Source organism: Schistocerca gregaria, chromosome 2 (assembly GCF_023897955.1).
Source record: "Schistocerca gregaria isolate iqSchGreg1 chromosome 2, iqSchGreg1.2, whole genome shotgun sequence".
Classification (NCBI taxonomy): domain Eukaryota; kingdom Metazoa; phylum Arthropoda; class Insecta; order Orthoptera; family Acrididae; genus Schistocerca; species Schistocerca gregaria.
The window spans coordinates 122134824-122160119 of NC_064921.1; the positions used below are offsets into that span (position 1 = coordinate 122134824).

General features: G+C 40.3%; 1 protein-coding gene across 1 annotated transcript in view; it reads right to left on the reverse strand.

Moving 5' to 3' along the window:
• Nucleotides 1–25296, reverse strand: part of LOC126336485 (dynein axonemal heavy chain 7) — a 978012-nt gene that overhangs the window by 687303 nt on the left and 265413 nt on the right. The window contains exons 7-8 of the mRNA XM_050000228.1: nucleotides 22971–23099; nucleotides 1654–1895 (exon numbers count right to left, since the gene is read on the reverse strand). Coding sequence (XP_049856185.1) covers nucleotides 1654–1895; nucleotides 22971–23099 — 371 coding nt within the window. The remainder of the gene's footprint in view (nucleotides 1–1653; nucleotides 1896–22970; nucleotides 23100–25296) is intronic.

Here is a 25296-nt window from a genome sequence, read left to right on the forward strand (position 1 = left end):
GCCTCAGTGAGACCCTTTGTATATTTTGAGAGGGACTGCTCATCACTATAGATGTGATTATCACACATTGCTAGGCTGTATGGAAGGGGCCTCTCGGTATGGAATGAGTGGCCGCTGTTAAACTGGAGGTGTTGCTGGTGGTTGGCAGATTTGATATGGACAGAGGTACTGCCATGTTTAAGGTAGTAAGTTACTGCCAGCTTGAAGGTGAGGCCAACATCAAGGAAGGTGGCTTGTTGGATTGAATAGTACCAGGTGAAGGTGTCCTCACCCTCAATCCAGATCGTGAATACATCATTACTGAATCTGAACCCGATTATAGGTTTGGGACTCTAGGGTGTCTAGAAAGGATTCTTCTAGATGGTGCATGAATAGGTTGGCATTGGATGGTGCCATGCAGGTGCACATATTTGTGCCTTGGATCCATGGATTTGTTTGTTGGTAATGCCTTCAAAGGAGAAGTAATTGTGGGTGAGGATATATTTGGTCATGGTGATTAGGAAGGAGGTTATTGGTTTGGAATCCATCAGCCATTGGGAAGGATGGTGTTCTATAGTGGTAAGCCCATGGGTGTTAGGGATGTTATTGTAAATGGAAGTGGCATCAATAGTGATGAGCAGGGCACTGTATGGTAAAGGAACAGGGAATGTAGAGAGTCGAAAAGGAAATGGTTGGTATCTTTTATATAGGATGGTTGGTAGGAACTAGAGCAATATACACAATGCCACCTCGAAAAACTCTCTACCCTGCTCACTTCCTCCTCCCACCTTGAACTACCACTATCCACCACTTCTACAATCTCCAAACATCCTTCATGTCCCTTTAAGATTAACAATATCAGTGAGAGTAATGCAGGACATGAAATGCTGCATCAACAATTAGCGTGGTCTTGTAGCCATGTGTTGCACGTGGGCAAGATGGTTGATATAGTGTAACTTATAAGTAAGACCATGTGATGTGGTTTGAATGGTGGCAGACATGTATGTGTGAGCTGTGCTCGTGTGTGTGTGTGTGTGTGTGTGTGTGTGTGTGTGTGTGTGTGTGTGTGTCTAAGTCATCCAATTCGGAAGAAGGTCTTTTGAACTGAATGCTTACTTGTTTGACAATCTTTTTGTTGCACCTATCTGTGACGCAACATCTATGCTATATTATTTTTAATATTGCATTACTCCATCCTGGATTTTCTGTTGTTTGATTTTGAATTAGAAGACTCAGGACACAGTTTCAGGTTTCAAGAGCTATTACATGTGACTTTTGTAAGTAGATGTGACTTTCATAACTGAAAGGAACTGTTTTCTGCTGTCTCACAGAGAATGAATTAAAATATGTACTGAACACCTTAGTGTGAAGACTCATTTGAAAATAGATTATTCCAAGATATTTTATCAAAGATAGATATTGCTGTCATTGAAAGTTTTCTATAACATAAAACTCTTTGGTATTGTGTGATATTGTCATCAAATAATGTCTATAACTTAAACCAAACACTTATAAAAAAATCACATTGCAGTGAAAGAGATAATATCAAAGAAAGAGAAATTTATGATGTACAATGATTGGGAACTTCAAGATGCATTTAAAATATGGTTGCACACATAAAAAATGACTGAACACTCTAATGCCTCACTTTTAACAGAAGCATTTAATACTTACTGTTTACACATCTCTTGATAGTAAGATGCCATTTTTGCCAAAATCTGATCTCTCTGTGACCGTGATTGCATAACCAAATTATGTATTAAGCCTTCTCGGTGGATTTCATACATTGACATCGTAACAACATGCATAGTCTTACATGGAATTTGAAGGGAGAGATCATGGAATTTTACAACCATTTCAGTATATTCTTCAAAATCATGTTGAGAAGTTAAGAACTCATCAACTTCTGTTTGTGACTGGAAGAAAAATAAAATTATCGACATCATTTTACTGGTCTTGGAATGACACATAGCCAGCTGATGAACATAAATTGGCTTCAGTGGACAATTACTGAAAAGGAGCAAGCCAGTGGTAAGTTATTGAAATTATCTATTTATTATTATGAAATAAAATTATTATCTTATTTGGCTTTCATTTCACTTTATTTACGATATACATCCCTTTACTGTACAAATGGGGAAAAACTAATCAAACAGAGTGGAAAACATTTTCAATACTTTTGAGAAATACACAAAATAAGTTTTCCAAACCAAGATTACATTTTTAACTGTTCACTCTAAGAAGATTCTTATCACGGTAGTTGAGGTGATTAGGTGTATTGAGTAAAACTGAATGGCTTCAGTCTGTTCTGACAGCTTCCTTATTGTCTCCAACCTAATTACCTGTGTTGGACTGGTGTATAAGTTCATAACATTATTGTTTTGCTTGTTGGTATTCCAGCTACTATGGGTTCATTACCGATTGTCATTTTTTATCTATAGTTCACTGTTACTATTTGAGTTTACATATTGCATTTTGTCATTTAGATATAGTCAGTGGAGCTGTGGGTGCTAGAAAATGGAGTGCTAAGTGGAGAAATCAGAACAGTTTTGACATATTCTTCTGTTTGATTTCAGTAGAGTGGTGACACGACTGGAGACAGCCAGAAACATTTGCACATGTTTGGAGATAATGTCACTGGACAGAGCACAGCAAAAACAAGGTTCACTCATTTTAAAGAGGACTGCCGGCCGGTGTGGCTTAGCGGCTCTAGGTGCTTCAGTCTGGAACCGCGTGACCACTACAGTCACAGGTTTGAATCCTGCCTCAGGCATGGATGTGTGTAATGTCCTTAGGTTGGTTTAGTTTAAGTAGTTTTAAGTTCTAGGGTACTGATGACCTCAGATGTTAAGTCCCATTGTGCTCAGAGCCATTTAAAGGGCATCGTTGTGACATTATTGACTCTCTATGTTCAGGAAGACCTCTGGGGTTTGATGTAGATCATTTAAATGCATTAATCCACAATTATCTGCATCAGTTTATTCAAGGACTGGCAAAAGTAATGAACTGTGACCATTCCACCATCATGTGACATTTGCTTGCACTGGGAAAGATTCAAAAATTGGGTGTAAAGGTACTGCAAATCACAAAACTAAAGTTGGTGGCCATATGTGCATCTCCGCTTGCTCATCATTAACTGGTTCATGAACAACACCTACTATTCCTATCCTGTTTCATTACTGCTGATGAGAAATTGTATCTTTATGCTAACATAAGGAAAAGAAAGGAATAGTAGAGCCCACACAGAGCAGCACCTGAGCACATACACAAAAGATAATGTTACGTATCTCATGGAACAGCGACAGTGTGGTGTGCCATGAAATGCTTCCCCAAGGTGTAACAATCACTGCTGACATTTTTTGTCAACAATGGAGATGTCTTGCAAACACAATTCAAGAACAGTGACCGTGATGACTGTATGAAGTGATGCTACTCAATGATAACAAATGCCCATATTCTGTTAGACTGACAAAAAACACTATATATGAGTTGGATTTGAAGCCATTCCACATCCACCTTATTCACCTGGTCTCATGCCCTCAGATTTTCACTTTTTCCTCTCTGTATTATACAACCTTCAAGGAATACAATGTAAGCTTTCATGGCCAGTATTGTCTTCACTTAAAACTTCCAGGCTGATAGGCCGTGGTCGAAGTATAAAACTCTGTCCTGACGTTTGGTCTCCGACAACGGGAAACATGCTCGGAGGTAAAGCAGTTCGCCACTTTACCTCCGAGTTTGTCTCCTGCAGTCAAAGACGAAACGCCAGGAGAGAGTTTTATACTTTTACCACGGCCTACCAGCCTGGAAGTTTTAAGTGAAGAACCTTCAAGAAACTTTATTTCTGCATGAAAATGCACTCTGAACATGGCTTGAAGAGTTCATCGTCCCAAAACTGCGTGACTGTTGTAAGCAATGAAGCAGAATATATTATTGGTAACTACAAGTCTCTATTATGTGTATCTGTTGTGCTTGTTATACTTATGGATAAATGCTACAAACTTATGGCTCAGCCAATAAATGACAGCAAGGTCAGTGCCTCAGTTTAATCATAGACAAAACTGCACGTTTAGTTAGTGTTCAGATGTTGGAACTGAATGTTACTATTAATCTAGCCCAAATATCCACAGAAGCAGAAAACTTGTTCACTGCTACAGTTCATTAAAATGGGTAATAGGCTGCATGCTACTATCACTAATTAAACACATGCTTGACAGGGTGGCACTAGAACAGAAATGTGGTAACACAATAACAAATAACAAGTAACATATAAGGGTTATGATACACACTCTACTTTACTTTCGGTAACAGTTTGATGAATTTCATTTTATCTTGGGTATCTAATACAATAAAATCTAATTAATTTTGCAGTCTATTCTCAGTCTATGATATTGTCACTATGACTGAAAGTAATTGTGTGCCGACTTTCATTTTATTAGATCTATTGCTCCATAAATAGCGATTGCTAAGATGGAACTGTTGTGTTAAAAAAAAACAACACATGAAACTGTGCTCTATAGCATAATGCAGGAAATGCTGGCACAGTAGGAATGGCTGTGCTGCAGGAACTGAACTGAGCTGGCTGTGGGCACTGAAGTGAGAGAGCATCCACAACACATCGTCTTTTCTGCCTGTTGGTGTAATTACCTCTATCTCCACCATTACTAGGCAAAAGCAAGCTATTCTCTGGTTGACAGTGCTCTTTTTGGTGGCTGGAAACATTATTGGTAGATGAATATGACACTATGATGGATGTGGTGCGAAAGTAGAAAGATATTCTCAGTTAATGAGTGCCTTCTGCAGCTGTTCCTTGGACTTGAGAAGGCACAAGGCAATGACTACCTGTGTGTTGGTGGCCTCTTATGGTTTTCTTGCTTTTCAAGCCAGGTACAAATCAATTACAAATATTCTGTGGAGAATGTCTATTGCATATGATTATAATCACTGAGCAAAGTTAATTTGAACACATAAGCAAAATAGTGGCAATTGGGTGAGGCACATTAGTTCAGCTCGCAAGTTTACAAGAATTTTGGAGGTGTTATTACACAGCTGAGCTGTTCTGTATATACCACAAGAACCATGTGCTGAGTGCCTAGTGTCATATTAGCTTTCGATTCTGAAAATCCGTAACCTGGAATTGTGTTTAAAATGGATAACCAATGAACAATGTGCAGCATCGCATAACCAGTTCGCAAATGAACTGACATCGGGAGCTGTAGCCACACCACCTGGCATTGCTCATGTCATTGCACTCATGGAGTCTGAGTTGAGTCCCACACTACAGTTAAGAGACATGGTTGGGCTCATTGTATGGACCACCACTGATGCTGCCACTGCACCAGTGATGGCCAAAATATAGGAGACTCTGGAGATGAATGCAAGCGAGGTCTGTGCTCTGAACAAATCTTTAAAAGAAAAAAGAAAATGACGATAGGGCACAATTGGTTAAACAGAAGCTGAAAGAAAAATCTGACCTACTTGAACAATATCAGAAATGCAATAGTCTCAGACTGTTTGGGATTCCTGAACACCAGAGACAATTCCGATGGATGAATTAGTGATCAGTTTTGCCTGAGAGAAGCTAGGCCTGCACGTGACACTGAATGACATAGACAGGATCTTCAAAACCTAGTGCCATAATACTGAAGTTTTTGTCATACAGTAAAAAATATGAAATCTTCAGAATGTAGAACAAACTCATGATGTCAGGTTTGACAATATGCTAGGATATCACTTCTGAAAAACTAAAGATTTTTAACAGCACACTATCAAGATTTGGGCTACAAAATGTGTGGACAAAGGATGGTAGGATAATGGTGAAGACTAGACTTGGCCACTGTTTCTATGTCTCGATACAGTGTATCGATACGTGGATCTGTTTCAATGTTTCAGAACGGCTACGGTTCACTGTTTCAAAACAGTGGTGTTTCATCCTGCCCCTGTCTCAGATAACTGGACCAGATTCGGTCTCAAGCCAGACCCATAAAATGTATCGTTGTTTCAAAATAAGGCTGTTTCAGTCCACCTGTGCTTGGAACGGTGATGTTTCATTTGGCTCAGTGTCAGGCGAGATTCGGGCTCAGCAAAGGTACTGAAACACATTTAACATACCACTTCATGAAACACTTTCAAAAGTGTCGAAATCTTTTTGACACGCAATAGCATGAAGCTCAAGATATCCGAAAATAAAGTTTCGTTTCTAGCTGACTGTCATATTCCAAAATGATGTGACATCTGCTTTATAAACACTAACCAAACAATAAAACAACTCATACCATTCACATTCAAAATAATAAATGTGGGAAAATGATTCAGCTAAATTACACTTTTTGATAACATTCGCTTCTCTGTTCATGTACAGTAATCATATTAAGATAAGCAAGTAAGCCTTCAACATTTTGAATAAAAAAAGGCGTAGAGTGACAGTTATTAGAATATACATAAATTTGATGTAGGTATAATTCCAAGCATTCTGTTTGACATATCAATGATAGTGTAATGGTGAATGGGAAGGACTAGGAAGCATGGTGAAGTAACGGTTCGAAACACCTTGAAAGACAAAATTTTTTTCTGTTATATTTTGTTATTTATTCAAATTATTTGGCTTTATTTGTGAGTCTATAGTCACTGTGCCTATTATCCTCAATGATTCCCTTTGTGTGCATGGAAATTAGCAGGATGGGTATATTACCCATACTAACGGAATGTGGGAATCCCAGTAGCATATCCGTTGTTTCTGCAGTTTGCTCCCACCTCCAGTTCCATTCGTGGTGGCTCTTCTCTCTTCAGCTATGGCTGTCCTCAGCCAATTGAAAATTATGAAAGTCACATGACACAAAAGCAGCGCATTTGCTGCAGAAATACGAAACTAACTAGAAGCGTAATTGATAATTCCATACTTTCTGCGATATGATTAGTGCTCTCGCACCTCATTTGTGTTTATGTGGACATACTTACACAGTAGACAGTCAAGATGATAAAATGTGTAGGTTTATTAGATTAAAAAACTCAAACTGTTTCACTGTTTCGAAATAGTGTATCGAAACATTACATTGTACTGCTTCATTTGTTTCGAAACAGTTAAGTGTTTCAGTTTGCCCATCTCTAGTGAAGACTAAAAGTGGGAAAAGATCAGTCTGCAATGCAGGTAAACCCAAATGTCTGTGCCTCAGGCGCTAGAAACATGCCAACTCTTGCTGCCTCTAGTTTGCGTGTTTGTGTTTGTCTTCATTTTGTAAAGTTATTTTTTGTAATATTTTCCTTAAAACTGTTTCCTGGTGTCATCATCTTTCGTTTGTTTAGATTTACTTTTAGTACTAATCATAAAGTTTCTGTTCAATTTTCATACTTCCATTACCATAACAGTTTGTTATTCCATTAGCACCTCATTATTCTCACCGCGCTCTCATTAAGATGTTCAATTCACTGCATTATTTCCATTTTTATTTATCAACTTATCATCATATTGGTATTGTTACTCATCATACAACTGTCAATAATACACTCTCTTCATATTCTGATTATCTTGCTTTCAATTCTGCTGTGCACAGACTATTGTAGCTCTGTTAACCAAGTTTCTTCTCCTGTCTACAGTTAGCTGTTCAACAATTGTTGCAAAGCCTACTGGCCTTGGCCACAAAACTCTCTCCTCCTTGATGATAATTGCCTCCTTCCTTTCTGGAAACCCCACTCCCCTAACTCAAAGTGCCCGAGTATGCTTTGTTCCCCCACACTCACTGGCACAGAGTCTCTAATATCCAGCAGTGATAGCCTCATGAGTTTTGTACGAGAGCACACTAAGATCCATATTGCATACACAAATGTCTAGTCTTTACAGCTCATCTCAATGAATTCCATCAAATATTTCAAGACACAGATGCCTATGTAATACATGTATCACAGACCTGCCTCAAACCAAGTATTCCCACAAGTTCTGTAAATCTAAATGTCTACGTTTTTCTAAGACATGACAATTGTAAATGGCACAGAGATGAAGTAGGGGCATAGGTACACTCTGATTTATCATCTACTGTGCTATGCAAACCCAACAGGAACAAAGACAAATAAGTGGAATACACACTCGTTGGGATAAAATCCCTTAACAGAAAGTGTCAGATATGTATCCTCTACAAACCTGCTAAAGTAGGTGGGTTTGCCTGCTTTGAAACTGTTCTTTCATGTCTCAAATTGACATATGAGCATATAATTACAACTGGTGACACTAAAATAAAATCTCTGTACAACAGTCCTTCCAGCATCAAATTTAAGTGAATGTTTTCTTCATCAAATGTGTTGCTACTTCAATTTCTCCTAACCATCATATGAACAGCGGTCACACTCTCATAGATATATTTACAATGAAACCTCAGAGTAAGTCATGCCTCTCAAACATTTGCTCCAAGCATGTTGTGAAGACATCGCTACTTGCAACCTATATAAGAATTTTTTTTTTTCTTTTTTCTTTCTCGCTTTCTTTCTGTTTTCTTGGTTGCACATGAATTTCCGGTGATATAGTATAGTGTTTATTTTGTCCTATAATGTAATGAGTAACTGTTTGTTGAAAATAATAATATTCAATTGATATTATTTCCCTATGGGACACTTGTAATTCAGTTTTCTTGTCTACTAAATAGGTAAAATATTTTGTTTCTTTGTTTATCATTTATTGCAATAACTTTGATTGGAATGACTTTCTAAAGTTAAATGTATACTGAGATATTGTGCAAGCAGAGCAAGAGCGATCAGGATATTGATTGTGAGGATTGAACAGTGTGAGTAGAGTATGTGTGGACTCATGTTGGTACTGAGAAGGAGGAAGGAGATTACAAGTGTGCTGACTATGTCGTGTTGTGCAACAAATGGTATGAATGAAACTGATTAATGATGAGATACATTTCTGCTCCTTCCTGTACTGGAATGTAAAAACGTTTAAAGCAGACAGAGAACTTGGACTGTGTAAAACTGGCAAACAAACTGTGTCGCATAACTACGACAATATAGCTATGACCAGACAACATTGTAGTTACAGTATTCTGGAAAGAACTGTGTACTCTGTGACTGTGCCATGTGTATTTTAAATTCTTTTTAATTTTGATGCATATTCACACTGTTGCTGACTACTGTGTGCATGAACCATTAAGTATCCCACAGGCATATAGAAACTGCTTATTACCACCAATAGTGACGAGTTTGCGGTCGCATTATTCGGTTGGTAAATGAACAGGCCAAAATTCCGTGATCAAAATAATTTTAAAACCCACTATTGAACTGTGTTACTTCAGTGTCGTGCATGAGAGACATAATAAATTGCTCATGTAAATCTTGAATTTTGGCAACAACTGCAACAGCATTGAAGTATCCAGTGGCCTGTAATATGCATCTGATGGAATTGTCGCCAAGCAGAAACTAAAATTCCTCATGAGATAATCCATCTGTAGCACCTACACCTTACGGAGCTGATTTCAACATTCTGTCTGCAATGATAAGCTGCCGACGACATTGCATGCCACTGCCTGCATTGTAACTGATAAGGATTGCTGCTTTAGCTCCCGCCAAAGGCTAAAACAACTATTAAAATTGTAAATTTTCTTTTTGGAACTTGTTCAAAGAACCTAATCTATAATTTGCTTCTTCTTTAAAATAAATGGCACATTAGTGAAATTTTTTAATTAATGTAGATATTGTTGATCTCCATTACTGTAGTTGTTTCCTATCTTATGTCTACTTCTTTCATTCATACTTTAGTGCTGCTGCCATTGCTTGCTTTTGGCAAGTGTGAAATACATTTGCACTGTAATTTCAGCAAACAAATTTAATGTGCAATTATTTAGGCATCACATTTGTTCAAATTGTGGCATCCACCATTAAGGTGAATGCAACAGCCAATGGCAGCAGAGCTGCTTACACTTGACTGGTGCAATATACGCACATGTGAGTAAACATAGTAACAAGTGTCAGACTGAGCACTGTGTGTTCACTTAGAAGTAAATTTTCTATTGCCACATCAACATAACCATACATGCATGCAGTTGTACCACATTTAACTGTGCATGCAGAACTAAATATTAGGCAAAATGGTCAAATGTTTGTTAGTTAGAAATCAGAGAGTGTTTCTTTTAACACCACACCACATTTGCAATGAGCAGGATTGACTCAGTGTTTTATGATAGTTTGGTGAAATTTAGTGGCCGGGCTAAGTCACAATCACTACATATGGCTTGAATCATTACTGAACTAGATAACATGGCAGATTTGGTCTTAATTTTGTTAGCCATGTGTAGCTGGGTCACTACAATGTCCACCACTGCCATAATTTTTGTGACACACTTGCTAGAATGTCCCAGAAAGAAACGGTAACTAACTACATATTGAGACTTCAAACACATTAATTTACCAGAACTTGCAAATGAGGTGTAAGAACTAGTTTGCAGAGCATTTTCTATTCCCCTCTAAGACATAAAAAGAAAACCTCATGGATTTTCTAACAAACTTGCTCAATTATATGACAAATATTCTCCCATAAAGACCTGAACAATAAGAAGGAAACTTGCATCTAGGCTAACTGTTTGAACAGTTCAAGAATCTCAGAGATGATGCATATTGGACATACAAACCACATGCCACTCATGGAAACCATATCATTTATAAGCAGAAGTGCAACACAATCAGTCAAGTTCTGAGAAATGCAGAAATTAGGCATGTCCACACATTAACAGACAACAGAAGCAGACCAGCTGCCATATGGAAAACCATGCATGGTCTTGGTACTGGGAAAGTAAAAGCTGAAGCTGATCCCATTGTCCCAGCTGAAGAACTGAACCAGTACTTTACATAGCCTACAGCTGCAATCAAACTAAAAATGAAACAGGGACTCATTGATTACTTATTGGGGGTGAACAATTGTAACCAAAAAGAAGTCTACCTAAGGCTTGTTACTTGCAGTACCTTCAGAAATGCTATCATGAGTATCAGTCAGTACCTGCTGCACGCAATGGCATCATCATGATCCAAATTGACCCACAATTCTCACTATAATAGATATCTTCAACCACTCCTTAACCACAAGTGTTTTCCCTGAGGACTGGAAACAGGGACTCGTTAACTCATTACCTATAAAGTACATTGGAACAGCGCCCTATGGTTACTGATCTATTGGTGTTCATCCTGCACTGTCCAAGGCCTTAGAATACATAGACCATGCTCAACTTACAATCTGTCTAAATAAAAACAAGTTACTAGATGAGTAACAATCAGGTTTCCATAAACATCACAGCAGAACATCTGCCTTAATAAATGTAACAGATGATGTGAAGCTTGTCATGGACACACAAGAAGCAACTATCATGTGCTTCTTAGACTTCAGCAAAGCCACTGACATTGCCACCTTTGAAATTTTGCTTGGCAAATTTAGCAGCCTAAATTTCTCACCAAGTGCAGTGCAATAGTTTCCCAAATACCTAACACCTCGCCAGCAGTGTGTCATGTCCAGCATCATAAAGTCACAATGCAGACATTTAGTTTCAGGCATCCCACATGGTTCAGTATTAGGTCCTGTACTCTTTCCGTTTTATATAAATGATGCACCATCAGTTTTGTTCTGGTGCTAATACCACGTATACACTGATGATGTCCAGTTGCATCTAAGTGCAAAACCAATAAACCTGACAACTGATATTGAGAATCTAAATACCAGCCTATGTGCACTTTCAAAATGGGCATACAATACAGGGTTGAAGCTCAACCCATCCAAAAGCCAAGCAGTACTAGTTGATCATTCTAGGCTCACTAGCCTGAAATGGGCAAAAATCAACTCCTCTCCTTCAGCAAACACTCCATGAGTAGTAATAGATTAAAATCTTAAGTGGACTGAGCAAGTAATTGCAATACACAAGAATGCATCAGCATCTCTCCATGCCCTACAAAAATATAAAAAGCTCATCTCTCTTGACATGGAAACAAAAGTTGTACAAACACTTATACTTCCAATTATCAATTACAGTGATGTTACCCTGCAAGGACTTTCCAGGAAAGCTCATGTGCCTGGAACTTATTACAAATGCTTGCATACATTATATCAAACAACTGAAAATCCAGGGTGGAATGTAACAATACTGTGAAAAGGAAAGTTGCCACTCACTATATAGAAGAGATGCTGAGTCGCAGATAGGCACAACAAAAAGACTGTCGTCACAAACATAGCTTTCAGCCACAAGCCGAAAGCTATATTTGTGACAATCTTTTTGTTGTGCCTATCTGTGACTAAGCATTTCTGCTATATGGTGAGTGGCAACTTTCATTTTCACAATATTGTGTACATTATATCAGTGATGTCATCTTTTTAGTCATACACTCCTGGAAATAGAAAAAAGAACACATTGACACCGGTGTGTCAGACCCACCATACTTGCTCCGGACACTGCGAGAGGGCTGTACAAGCAATGATCACACGCACGGCACAGCGGACACACCAGGAACCGACGTGTTGGCCGTCGAATGGCGCTAGCTGCGCAGCATTTGTGCACCGCCGCCGTCAGTTTCAGCCAGTTTGCCGTGGCATACGGAGCTCCATCGCAGTCTTTAACACTGGTAGCATGCCACGACAGCGTGGACGTGAACCGTATGTGCAGTTGACGGACTTTGAGCGAGGGCGTATAGTGGGCATGCGGGAGGCCGGGTGGACGTACCGCCGAATTGCTCAACACGTGGGGCGTGAGGTCTCCACAGTACATCGATGTTGTCGCCAGTGGTCGGCGGAAGGTGCATGTGCCCGTCGACCTGGAACCGAACCGCAGCGACGCACGGATGCACGCCAAGACCGTAGGATCCTACGCAGTGCTGTAGGGGACCGCACCGCCACTTCCCAGCAAATTAGGGACACTGTTGCTCCTGGGGTATCGGCAAGGACCATTCGCAACCATCTCCATGAAGCTGGGCTACGGTCCCGCACACCGTTAGGCCGTCATCCGCTCACGCCCCAACATCTTGCAGTCCGCCTCCAGTGGTGTCGCATCAGGCGTGAATGGAGGGACGAATGGAGACGTGTCGTCTTCAGCAATAAGAGTCGCTTCTGCCTTGGTGCCAATGATGGTCGTATGAGTGTTTGGCGCCGTGCAGGTGAGCGCCACAATCAGGACTGCATACGACCGAGGCACACAGGGCCAACACCCGGCATCAAGGTGTGGGGAGCGATCTCCTACACTGGCTGTACACCTCTGGTGATCATCGAGGGGACACTGAATAGTGCACGGTACATCCAAACCATCATCGAACCCATCATTCTACCATTCCTAGACCGGCAATCGAACTTGCTGTTCCAACAGAACAATGCACGTCCCCATGTATCCTGTGCCACCCAACGTGCTCTAGAAGGTGTAAGTCAACTACCCTGGCCAGCAAGATCTCCGGATCTGTCCCCCATTGAGCATGTTTGGGACTGGATGAAGCGTTGTCTCACACCGTCTGCACGTCCAGCACGAACGCTGGTCCAACTGAGGCGCCAGGTGGAAATGGCATGGCAAGCCGTTCCACAGGACTACATCCAGCATCTCTACGATCATCTCCATGGGAGAATAGCAGCCTGCATTGCTGCGAAAGGTGGATATACACTGTACTAGTGCCGACATTGTGCATGCTCTGTTGCCTGTGTCTATGTGCCTGTGGTTCTGTCAGTGTGATCATGTGATGTATCTGACCCCAGGAATGTGTCAATAAAATTTCCCCTTCCTTGAACAATGAATTCACGGTGTTCTTATTTCAATTTCCAGGAGTGTATTTCACCATCATATGCACAGTTATCCTGGCTGTATGCAGACAAGGACAAGGATTTCCACACACTCTGTCTGCTCTACTGACATATCTATCATACCAATCTTCAACCTTAATCCTCTTGTCTGAACAACATGGTAGAAGTAACCCATTCCATCACAGCACACAGACTCTCCCTAGCTGACCTTACATCACTCAAAACTGTCTACCAACCCTCCACCAAATCCAGAGCCAAAACAATTCTGAAACCCTGTTGTTAACCTTCCCATCTAAATCCTCAGTCCAAAGAAGTTTCAGTCCTATCCAAAGGCCTCACCTTTAGCCCTATACCCAAATTTAACCTAGCTGGACTTGTCAAAGACCTACTCTATTTCTGCCAATCCGTGCTATGAAAACACTTCTTTGCCACCAATCCCACAAACCAAAGCCAATGTAATCCCAACACTGAACCCTACCTGTCCCAGATCATATCACCATCCAATCACGACCCCCTCCACCCCACCACCACCACCACCATCACCACCATCATCACTCACCTAAACATTCTCTGATCACCTTCCAGGAATTTTTTACCTCCATCTTGGCCTGATCATCCTTCCCCCAGGCCCCATCCTAAGAACACAAATCTTTCAGCAGAAGATTGGACAGCCACACATCTCAAAATGGATCCTCATCCAATCATTCTACCAGCAGAGAAAGGTTCCACCACTGTCATTATGAATCACAGTGATTACCTGGCAGAAGACCTTTGGTAAATGTCTGACTCCTCCATCTATGAACTCTGCCAGAGTGATCCCATCACAGAAGCTCAACATAGCCTCCACTCCCTTCACAAAGCCTTAGGCCATTCCCAGAATCTCTCACCTGAATTCAGTTTCCTCCTCAATGTCATTACACTCTGCACACCCATCTTCTACATGCTCCCCAAAATCTTGGGTGCCCCATTGCATGTGGTTATGTTGCCCCAATGAAAGAATTTCAGCTCTCACTGACCAACATCTTTAACCAGCTGCCCAAAATCTAGCTCTCACATTAAAAAGACCAACCAATCCCTTCACTGACTCTCCACCATCCCCACTCCTTTACCTCCTGGGTGACACTTATCACTTTAATACCAGTTTCCTATACACCAACATCCCTCATGCAAATAGTCTTACTGCTAATGAGCACTACCTCTACCAATGTGCTTCAGACTCCAAATCCACTACCTCATTCTACACACACCCTACTAACTCTATCCTGACTACTTCTCCTTCGACAGGAAGGTATACCAACAAATCTGTGGCACAGCAATGGGCACCCACATGGCATAGTGCTATGTCAACCTGTTTATGGCACATCTAGAGGAAGCCTTCGCAACCCCCCAAACCCTGGTCTGGTTCCAGTTAATTGATGACATCTTCATGATCTGGACTCAGGGCCAAGACACCCTATCCTTACTACTTCACAACCTCAACACCTTCTCACCCATCTACTTCACCTGGACCCCCAACACAGTGCACTGCCTTCCTGGACGTTGACCTTCTCCTCTCTGATGTCTCTCTCCACACCTCCATCCACATTAACTCCACCAATCATCAATACTACCTGTAATTTGACAGCTGCCATCCCTTCTACACCAAAAAATCCCTTGCATACAGCTTGGCCACCCGGGGACAGCATACTTGCAGTGACAAAAACTTCCTTGCACAGGTCTTACAAAGACCTTCACAGATAGGCACTATCAGCCAGATCTAGTCCACAAACAGATTTCCCGTGACATCTTCACACATCCCCAATCCTCTCACAAACCCAAAGAACCAGCTACAAAAGTGCCCCCATCCTCACCCACTAACTCCTCAGACTGGAAGCATAGAACCACATCCTCCATCAGGGCTTTGATTATCTATCATCATGCCCTGTAATGAGGAACATCCTTCTCAAGATTCTTCTCACCTCTCCTAAAGTAGTGATCCGTCATGCACTCAACTTCCACAGCATCCTAGTCCATCTCTATGCCACTCCCAAACTCATCCCCTTCTTACAGGAATCATATCCCTCTGGAATTTCCATGTGCAAGACCTGCCAAATCCAACCACTAAGCATTTCATATTCCAGTCCTATCACAGGCTTATTCCACCTGGCCGGACACCAGACCACCTGTGAAAGCAGCTATGGCACATACCAGCTCTGCTCCTATAACTGCACAGCTTTTTATACTCATATGACTACCAACCAGCAGGATGAATGAACAAAGCCAAAGTACGGCCAAGAGCGAATAGAACATCCTGTGGCACAACTGACAGCTGAATATAACATGCTTTAGTTTAATCGCTGTTTCATAACCTGCACCATATGGATCCTCCTCTCCACCACCACCTTTTCTGAATTTCGTAGATGGGAGTTATCCTCACAACACATTCTCTGCTCTCAAAATTATTCCAGTATCAACTCATGATAACCTACTCTTTCCACACCCTACACACAATGGTTTCTGCCACCTCTGTCCTACAATCTTCTCTCAATTAATGTCTCCTCACCCTCATTGGGCTTGCTCTGTGTCAACGCACCCACTGTCATTTCCCCTCCCTGCTTCTCTCTTTTTCCGCTCCTCCCCTACCCAACAACCTACCGACACTGTCCCTGGCAGCCTTGTCCTGACATCTTCTAGTCCCTGCACATTCTATCAGACATATCTCTGCTTCCCCCACTCATATTATGTAATTAAACTTCCTTCTGTGTCCCTATCCTGATTGCTGCTTTCATTCAATGTAACAACTGTAGTCTGACTAGACTCATTGGAGATAGAGATGATGTGTGCATCCCACCTCCTCTATTTTTCCACTCCTCCCCTACCCAATAGCCTCCTAACACTGTCCCTGGCAGCCTTGTCCTGACACTTTCTAGTCCTTACACACTCTATCAGACATATCTCTGCTTCCCCCACTCATACTTTGTCATCAAACTTCTGTATACATATCCTGATCACTGCTTTCATTCAGTGCAACAGCTGTAGTCTGACTAGACTCACTGGAGATAGAGATGATGTGTGCATATCCTTGTGTGAATTTGTGTGTGTTTTCTTTTCTTTTCTGAAGAAAACTTTGGCTGAAAGCTTAGTGTGTAACATTGTTTTCACTGTCCCTGTCAGTGTGTCGTCCTTATGGTGAGTTGCAATCTACTTAGCATTAATGCTTTAGATCATGCAAATGCATAACTAGCATTACAATGACATATAGATAAAATAGAGAAATCTTGAAGTGCAACTGGGGAAATAACTCACTATTAAATAAGAATAAGAAAACAAGGAGTAATGAATTTTTGGAGGAAAATCAGTAAGATATTACTTGGAATTCCTGATGAAGGTGATACATCTTATTTTGAGGCTAAAACTGATATGTTAGAGGGAGAACAAAAATAGATGTTAAGGTTGACTATGGAGCAAGTTACTAATGTAACACCACATTAACAAGGTTTAATCAGACAATAAGTTCCTTAGCAAGAAATGAACAGATCACTAGCCAAGGAATGGAACACTCAGTTAGATGTAATACAGTTTGAGAATGGCACTGATACAAGACTACGGAGAGCTGTTATGTTGATAATTATGGAGCAGATAATTCGGCTAATGCCCATCTTTAATGAGCTCAAATGGCAATATGATTTGTTAATTACAGCAACAACAAATTAAGGAAACAGTTATTTATGTGTATATCACCAGAAAAGGAAATACTGTTAATAGATGCAAAAAGACAATATGTAAAGCTGAGTAATAATCAAGTCATTGATCGTGAAAACAGATGTTTGTCCTTTTTGTCTACCTATGATCACCAGATGTGTGAAGCGAGGATGTTACAGTCTGTTGTGAAGATACTCAAAGATTATTTATGTTACTGAATGGAAGTGTTTGGACACAAATAAGGGGTAATGATTGATTATTTGCTGCACTAAAAGATGAAGGTCTTCCAGTGTTACATGGTGATAATGAAGCCACTGATGTAGCTGTTGATGGTATAAGCAAACTGAAATTCTTGGATAAATGTAGTGGTCGTGGTGCTCAAATACTGATAAAATCAAAACATATTATTAGAACAAACATAACAAATAAGAATATAGTTCTGATCTTGCATATGAATACAAAATGTTGTATAGTTAATCAAGAAAAAAGGAATATAACAAAACTTATTTATTATAGTGATTTTACGTATTTGTTGACAATTTAAATGTTGTAGAGATTGCTTTTGTTCCATGTGTAGAACTGTGGGTGATGACAGCTCCAAGAAAATATGTGTGCAGAATAAGACAGTAATCAGTATGCCGTTAAATAATTGGTCAGATACCAGTCTGCTCAGAGATTTAGGAAAAGATGAAGGAGTTTATATTTGAGAGAATGCCCTTTAGATATGAAGGTAGAGAAAGTTGTAATGTAATGTATCAAAGAAGTTTTGTACCTATGAGATATTTGGATGATGTAGATATGGATGTTAATGCTGATGTCAAAAACAGATAAAAGATAACCTGAAAAGCTAAAGTGTTAGTAAAATTAAAAGAATATACATGTATTGTGATCATAATGAAAGTGCACCCAAAATGATATTGTTGTGCAATATTAACATCATGATATGCTTACGATAAGAGCTGCTTTCTAAAAATTCATAGATTACAAGAAATATTCATGATAAAATGATAATATTGTGACCTTGACAAAAAGGGATCATGATGTATTCTTTACAAAAGAGTTTTATTTGATTGGCGCAAATACACTGTCCAGTCCAAATTAATGTGAGCACTTGTGAAAAACCTGAATAACGACCACCTTTCACAGCATGGACCACAGTGAGGCATGCAGGATGAGAGGCAGTGAGGTTCTCGAAAGAACTGACAAAGATGTGGAGCCACACTGACTCTAGTGCAGGCTGAGGACCCATGGTGCAAACAGCCCGGTTGAGCTCATCCCACAGATTCTCAATTGGGTTTAAATCCAGGCAGTTTGGTGATCATGGAATAGAGTAAACTCACCCTTGTGCTCTTCAAGCCACACATATACACTGTGAGCTGTGTGACATGTTGCACTGTCCTGCTGGTAGATGCCATTGTGCTGAGGAAAAACAAACTGCATGTAGGGATCAACATGGTCCCCAGGGATAAATGCATACTTGAGTTGATCCATTGCACCTTTCAGAATGGGAATATCACCCAGGGAGTGCCACAAAAATATTCCCCAGACTATAATTCTCCCTCCTCCAGCCTGGAACCTACTAACAGTTGTTGCAGGGTACTTAGTTTAAGATGTTTCACACTGATGGAGCACAAAAAGTGATCCATATGAAAAGACTACTTGTTGCATTCAGTTGATGTCCAACTGCAGTATTGGCATGTAAATTCCAGCCTTCATTGCTGATGAACAGTAGTCAGCATGGGTTCATGAATCAGGCACTTGCTGTTGAGGCATATGTGCAACAATATTTGATATGCAACAACATTTGTTGAACAGCTGCTGAGAAGATACTGTTGGTAGCTCCTTGGTTGATCTGGGTGATCAGCTGCTCAACAGTTGCATGTCTATTTACCTCTACACATCTCTGCAGGTGTCATTCGCCCCTGTCATCTATGGTCCATGGTGCATGACAGTTGCCTCAGTTCCAATTTTGGATAGTTTCATTTTGCCATCCACATATACTTTAATCACAGTGGCACACAGACAGTTTACAAATTTAGCCATTTTGGAAATGCTTCTGCCCTTGGCCCATAAGCCATGATTGTGCCTTTTGGATGACAAATAAATCACTCCATTTCCAACTTATGAGAATGACTACAGCTTTCCACATCCCCCCCACGACACAATTCATATATACTTTCAACTGCTAGTGCTGCCACCTGACTGATGATTGCATGTTCACATAAAAAATATGTGGTGGTCACTATAATGTGACTGGATTGTGTATCCGTACTATACACTGTCTATTCATAAAGCGTTTATGATAAAATGGTAATGTATGTTTCCCTTTATAAGTAGATGATAATGATGTGTGCATGGTAAATGGGTTGGTTTGTGCAAATATATGCACTGTAATGAAATTGTTTAATATATGATGCTGAGTTATTACTGCTGTGTGCAGATACAAGCACTGCAACAGAGTATGTGTAATTCAAAGTGAGAAAATTATTCCGGATAGCATATGCTGAAAGCAACATATCATTGATAGTGCATTTGTTTTGTAATATTACATACTTTGATTGTCATAAAAAGAGCTGCACCCAGAAGGACCCAACCGATCCACTGCAAACTAAGTGGGTATGTTGTATACCATCAGTAATATCAATGATTACTTTTACATAGTTGGCCACAAATTTGGGGAGCATGGGTGGAGCTGTGACACCATGCCCATCAGCTGATAGAGCAGAAACCCTCAAATGGGCTTGCTTACCAGTATGACAGCTTCTAGGATCCCTAGTGCAACACCTGAACATCCACAATGCTTAGGTGACATGTTCTACAGTAGTTTGCCCACCTAGATGATTCTGAGAGGGACTGCATGATGGGGCTACAGGAGGCTGAGTGGTACTACTATCTTATTGTATGCCACACTAGTTACAAAACATCACTGCCCATTGTTGGTGGCAATGAATACAGGAAGGCATGCATGCACAACTTATCAGATCTCGACTCTCAGTGCTCTAAGATGGTTTGAATATCAAACATAAAATCTCTTGGGATGCCCATATTGCTCAATTTTTGGGTTGAAATTTCATCATTAAGATATTCACACTTAATGTCAATAAATACCATTATTGTTGAATATCTGAAGAATTCCAGAGTGCAGAATAACAAAGCTGCCTATGGATTCTTTACCCTTCTGAAATTCACATTGGTTTTAAAAAGTAAATCCTTAGATTTGAGGCACCACTCTGATTGGACCTTAACGAGTCTTTCAAGCATTTTTCTGATACATCAGGATAGTCATGTTTGTCATAAATTGTCATATGGGAAACTGTTTAAGCAGCGTTCCGGACACTGACAACAATACATTTTACACTTTCACATGAAAAGACAAGCTACAGCATACTATTAGCAGTTGAATGTGCTAATCAATGCATATTGATGTAACATTATCCACCATTTCTTTCAAAGATGGTATACATGTTGTCAGACAACTTACAGGCTGTTATACACACATCAAAAAAGTTTTGCATTACCCTGGTTTGACTGTGGATATTGTATCACAGACACAGTCCCTTTGACTGTTCAGAGATATCACTAAACCTGCCCAAAGATGTAAACAACCATGCAGAGCCTATTAGACAGAGGAGGTCCAACATCCGATCAGTTCAAGCCATTCCTCCAGGAAGGAGGTACACTGCTCATGCTGTTTGTAGTTCAACAGTGCCTAGACGGTCAATACCATAGTTCAATCCTGTCTGCATTCTTACTTTGTGCCAGGAAGGGCTCTCAACAAGGGAAGTGTCCAGGCGTCTCAGAGGGAACCAAAGCGATGTTTTTCAGACATGGAGAGACAGGAACTGCCGATGACATGCCTCATTCAGGCCGCCCAAGGGCTACTACTGCAGTGGATGACTACTACCTACGGGTTAAGGCTCAGAGGAACCCTGACAGCAGTGCCACCATGTTGAATAATGCTTTTTATGCAGCCACAGGATGTCATGTTACAACTCAAACAGTGCACAATAGGCTGCATGATGCGCACCTTCACTCCCAACTTTCATGGCAAGATCCATCTTTGCAACCATGACACCATGCAGCGTGGTACAGATGGACCCAACAACACACTGAATGGACTGCATAGTATTGGAATCAAGTTCTCTTCATAGTGAGTGTCGCATATGCCTTCAACCAGACAATCGTTGGAGACACGTTTGAAGGAAACCCGGTCAGGCTGAACGCCTTAGATACATTGTTCAGCGGGTGCAGAAAGGTGGAGGTTCTCTGCTGTTTTGGGGTGGCATTATGTGGGGCTGACGTATGCTGCTGGTGGTCATGGAAGGTGCTGTAATGGCTGTACGATACATGAATACCATTCTCTGACTGGTAGTGCAATCATATCAGCAGCATACTAGTGAGGCATTCATCTTCATGGACGACAATTCAAGCCCCCATCATGCACATCTTGTGAATGACTTCCCTCAGGATAACATCAAAAATGTATGTGAAATCTTATGGGACTTAAATGCTAAGGTCATCAGCCCCTAAGCTTACACACTACTTAATCTAAATTATCCTAAGGACAAACACACACACCCATGCGCGATGGAGGACTCGAACCTCTGCCGGGACCAGCTGCACAGTCCATGACCGCAGCGCCTTATACCGCTCAGCTAATCCCGCATGGCCAGGATGTTCTCCAGACGTGGACCCTATTGAACATGCCTGGGATAGATTGAAAAGGGCTGTTTATGGATGGCATGACCCAGCAATAACTCTGAGGGATCTATGCTGAATTGCCATTGAGGAGTTGGACAATTTGGACTAACAGTGCCATGATGAACTTCTGGATAGTATGCCACGATGAATACAGGCATGCATCAATCAAAGAGGACATGCTACTGGGTATTAGAGGTATCGGTGTGTCCAGTAATCTGGGGCACCACCTCAGAAGGTCTTGCTGTATGGCGGTACAACATGCAATGTGTGGTTTTCATGAGCAATGAAAAGGGCACAAATGACGTTTATGTTAATCTCTATTCTAATTTTCTGTACAGGTTTCAGAACTCTCAGAACCAAGGTGATGCATAACTTTTTTTGATATGTGTAGTTAGGTAATGTGTATGATAATGTGTAGTTAGGTAATGTATATGATATAGTAAGACCAGACATATCTGACAGATGAGAAACAACATCATTTTCCAAATTTTCTCCCTGGTGATCTGAACTACAATATCAATAAGTGTAATGGAATAAGTGCTTGCCACATAAATCTTTTTCATTTAGCCATGGAATTTATAATTCCTAGTAGAATAAAAGAGATACAACTTAGTAATCTACAATTTATGGTAGAATAATAGGACTATGACAATGCTCTAGTACATTCATTTGATATACTATTAAATTTGCCATTTTAGTCTAAATTTTGAAATCTAAAGCCATACCTTGCATCAATAAATTTAACAATTCATTTTAAAATACAATGAAAATACATAATTCAGTCTTTTACACCAAGCTCTACAGTGTAGTGTAACAGATTGGTTACAATTAACAAAGTTAACATTTAAAGTAACAATTAATAATTTACCTCTCCATTTAGAAGATGTATGTAGTCATCAAAGTCCGAGACTCTCATTTCTGGACCTATTCTCTCATCTTCTAATGTATTTGCAATAGCACTCTTTGCTTTCTGCATGTAATCCTCAGGAATTACTGGCTGCAACAAGAGAATAAAAATGTAGGAACATAATTTGCTAAAGCAAGAAGTACTTGAGCATATCAAGAGTTCTCACACAAATTGTTAAATGGAGTGACTGCAACAACAATGTCAAGAGCACTACAAATTCACAACTGATCAGGTTACAGAGAAAATTTTTAAGGAAATCAGAATGTTATTAGAAGAATATGACCAACATTATTAAATGAGACGGTAAAGAAGGAAGGAAGATTAAGGTTTAATGTCCCATCAACAACCAAACCAACAGATGTGGAAATAATGTATGGTTCAAAGAGTGCCAAATTATTTTACATGTTCACAAAAGGCAAAAACATGGTATCCTATTGCCGCATTACCAGTGAGTCACAATTGGAATCAGTCAACTCAACAAATACAAGGAAGTAATCATTTGTTGCAGGTGACAGATAAAGCAGGTGGCAAACTTCTGTTTCCTGGCAGGGTACTGGGAAAATGCAGTGAGTACAAAAGAGTTTGCTTAAAAAACACTCACTTGGCCCATACCAGAATATGGGACCCATAATAAATAGAACAAAGAGGAGGTATTGAAAATGTATGAAGGTTTGTTTGCCCCATGAGAAAACATCATTTAAATGCTTAAAAATCTCAACAAGTAGACGTTTGAAGATGGGAACTATCCCAAAAAAAACCTGCTTACAAAGTTTCAATAAATAATAATAAGGGAGGAATCCAGGAATATAATGATGGTTGACTGTAATTTGATAGCATAAAAAAGAAGAGAAGGAAAAATAGTAGGAGAACATAGTCTGGGGAAACGGAATGAAAGAGAAAGCTACCTGGTAGAATTTTGCACAGAGTATAATTTAAGCAATTCTAACATTTAGTTCAAGAATCGTGAAAGGAGGCTATACACATGGAAATTACCTGGGGGCACTGGAAGGTTTCAGATGGATTGTATAACATGAGGAATGTTTTGAAAGCAAGTACCAGTTTGAAAATTAGATGATGGTGCTTTCCGGTCACTGTTTTGCACATGCTCACGAAGTATCCTCAACTATTGGCTGTCCATAAACGCCACTGTGGTACTTTACAAAACACTCAGTTGGTCCATACTAGAATATTGCTTAAGTGTATGGGTCCCATAATAAATAGAACAAAGAAGAGGCACTGAAAATATATGAAGGTTTGCGTTTAATATGCCTCAGATGATTAGAATGATCCCAATTGTGAAAACCATGTTCTTATTTGTTTGTCAAATGCAAGAAACGCCATAGCTGCCTAAATTCATTGCCAGATTAGTGAAGTCTATGGAGAAACACTATGAGCATTGGAATGGTTAGGAAATGGTACAGTCTATTTAAAGATGGCCTTAAAAATGTGCACGATGAGAAGCAAAGTTGGCAACTGTCTGTCATTAATGATGGCATGGTGTCGAAAGTCGACATAAAAGTTCTAAATGACAGATGCTACACGATTTCCTTTATCTAAAGTCTTTCCCCACAATTCAAGAACTGTTCTGTATGAAACTGTGACAAAATGCTTACAGTCTCAGACACATTGTGTACAATGGGTTCCAAAATGATAACTGTGTTGCACAGAACCAATCATATAGCCATGCAATGACTTTCCTCATGAGATATTGTATCAAAGGGAATAAAATTTCAAGCCAAACTTCCAGTGGTGACAAAATATGGGTTGCTCACATTACACTGGAATCAAAACAACAGTCCTTGGAATGGAAGCATGCGACCTTCCCCATGAAACTGAAGTTCCAGCAAACAATTTCAGCCTGAAAAACCATGTTTACTGTTTTTTGGTATAGGCAGGCTGTTTTGTTTGTCGAGATTTTTGTCTTGAGGTCAATGCAGACAAATACTGCGATATCTTAAAGAAACTGTGTCATGCTATCCGAACCAAAGGGCATGGTATGCTCAGTAGAGGGAGCCACACCTGGGGGCCATCAAGTGGGCTAAGATGTAACAGCTGCCACATGAGCTTTCTATCAACATAGCTCTATACTGCGAAGCAACACGCATCCACTACTGCTGACTAGGTCCACACACTGCTCACCTGACTGAGCTGCCAGTGCCTGGGGAAGACAATCCTGTACTTCTGAATGATAAATGTTTCATTGCGGATGAACAGATCATTGCACCTTTCTTGGGACAATCTTGGCCCCCATATCTGACATCAGAAGTGGCTGACACTGCTACATCAG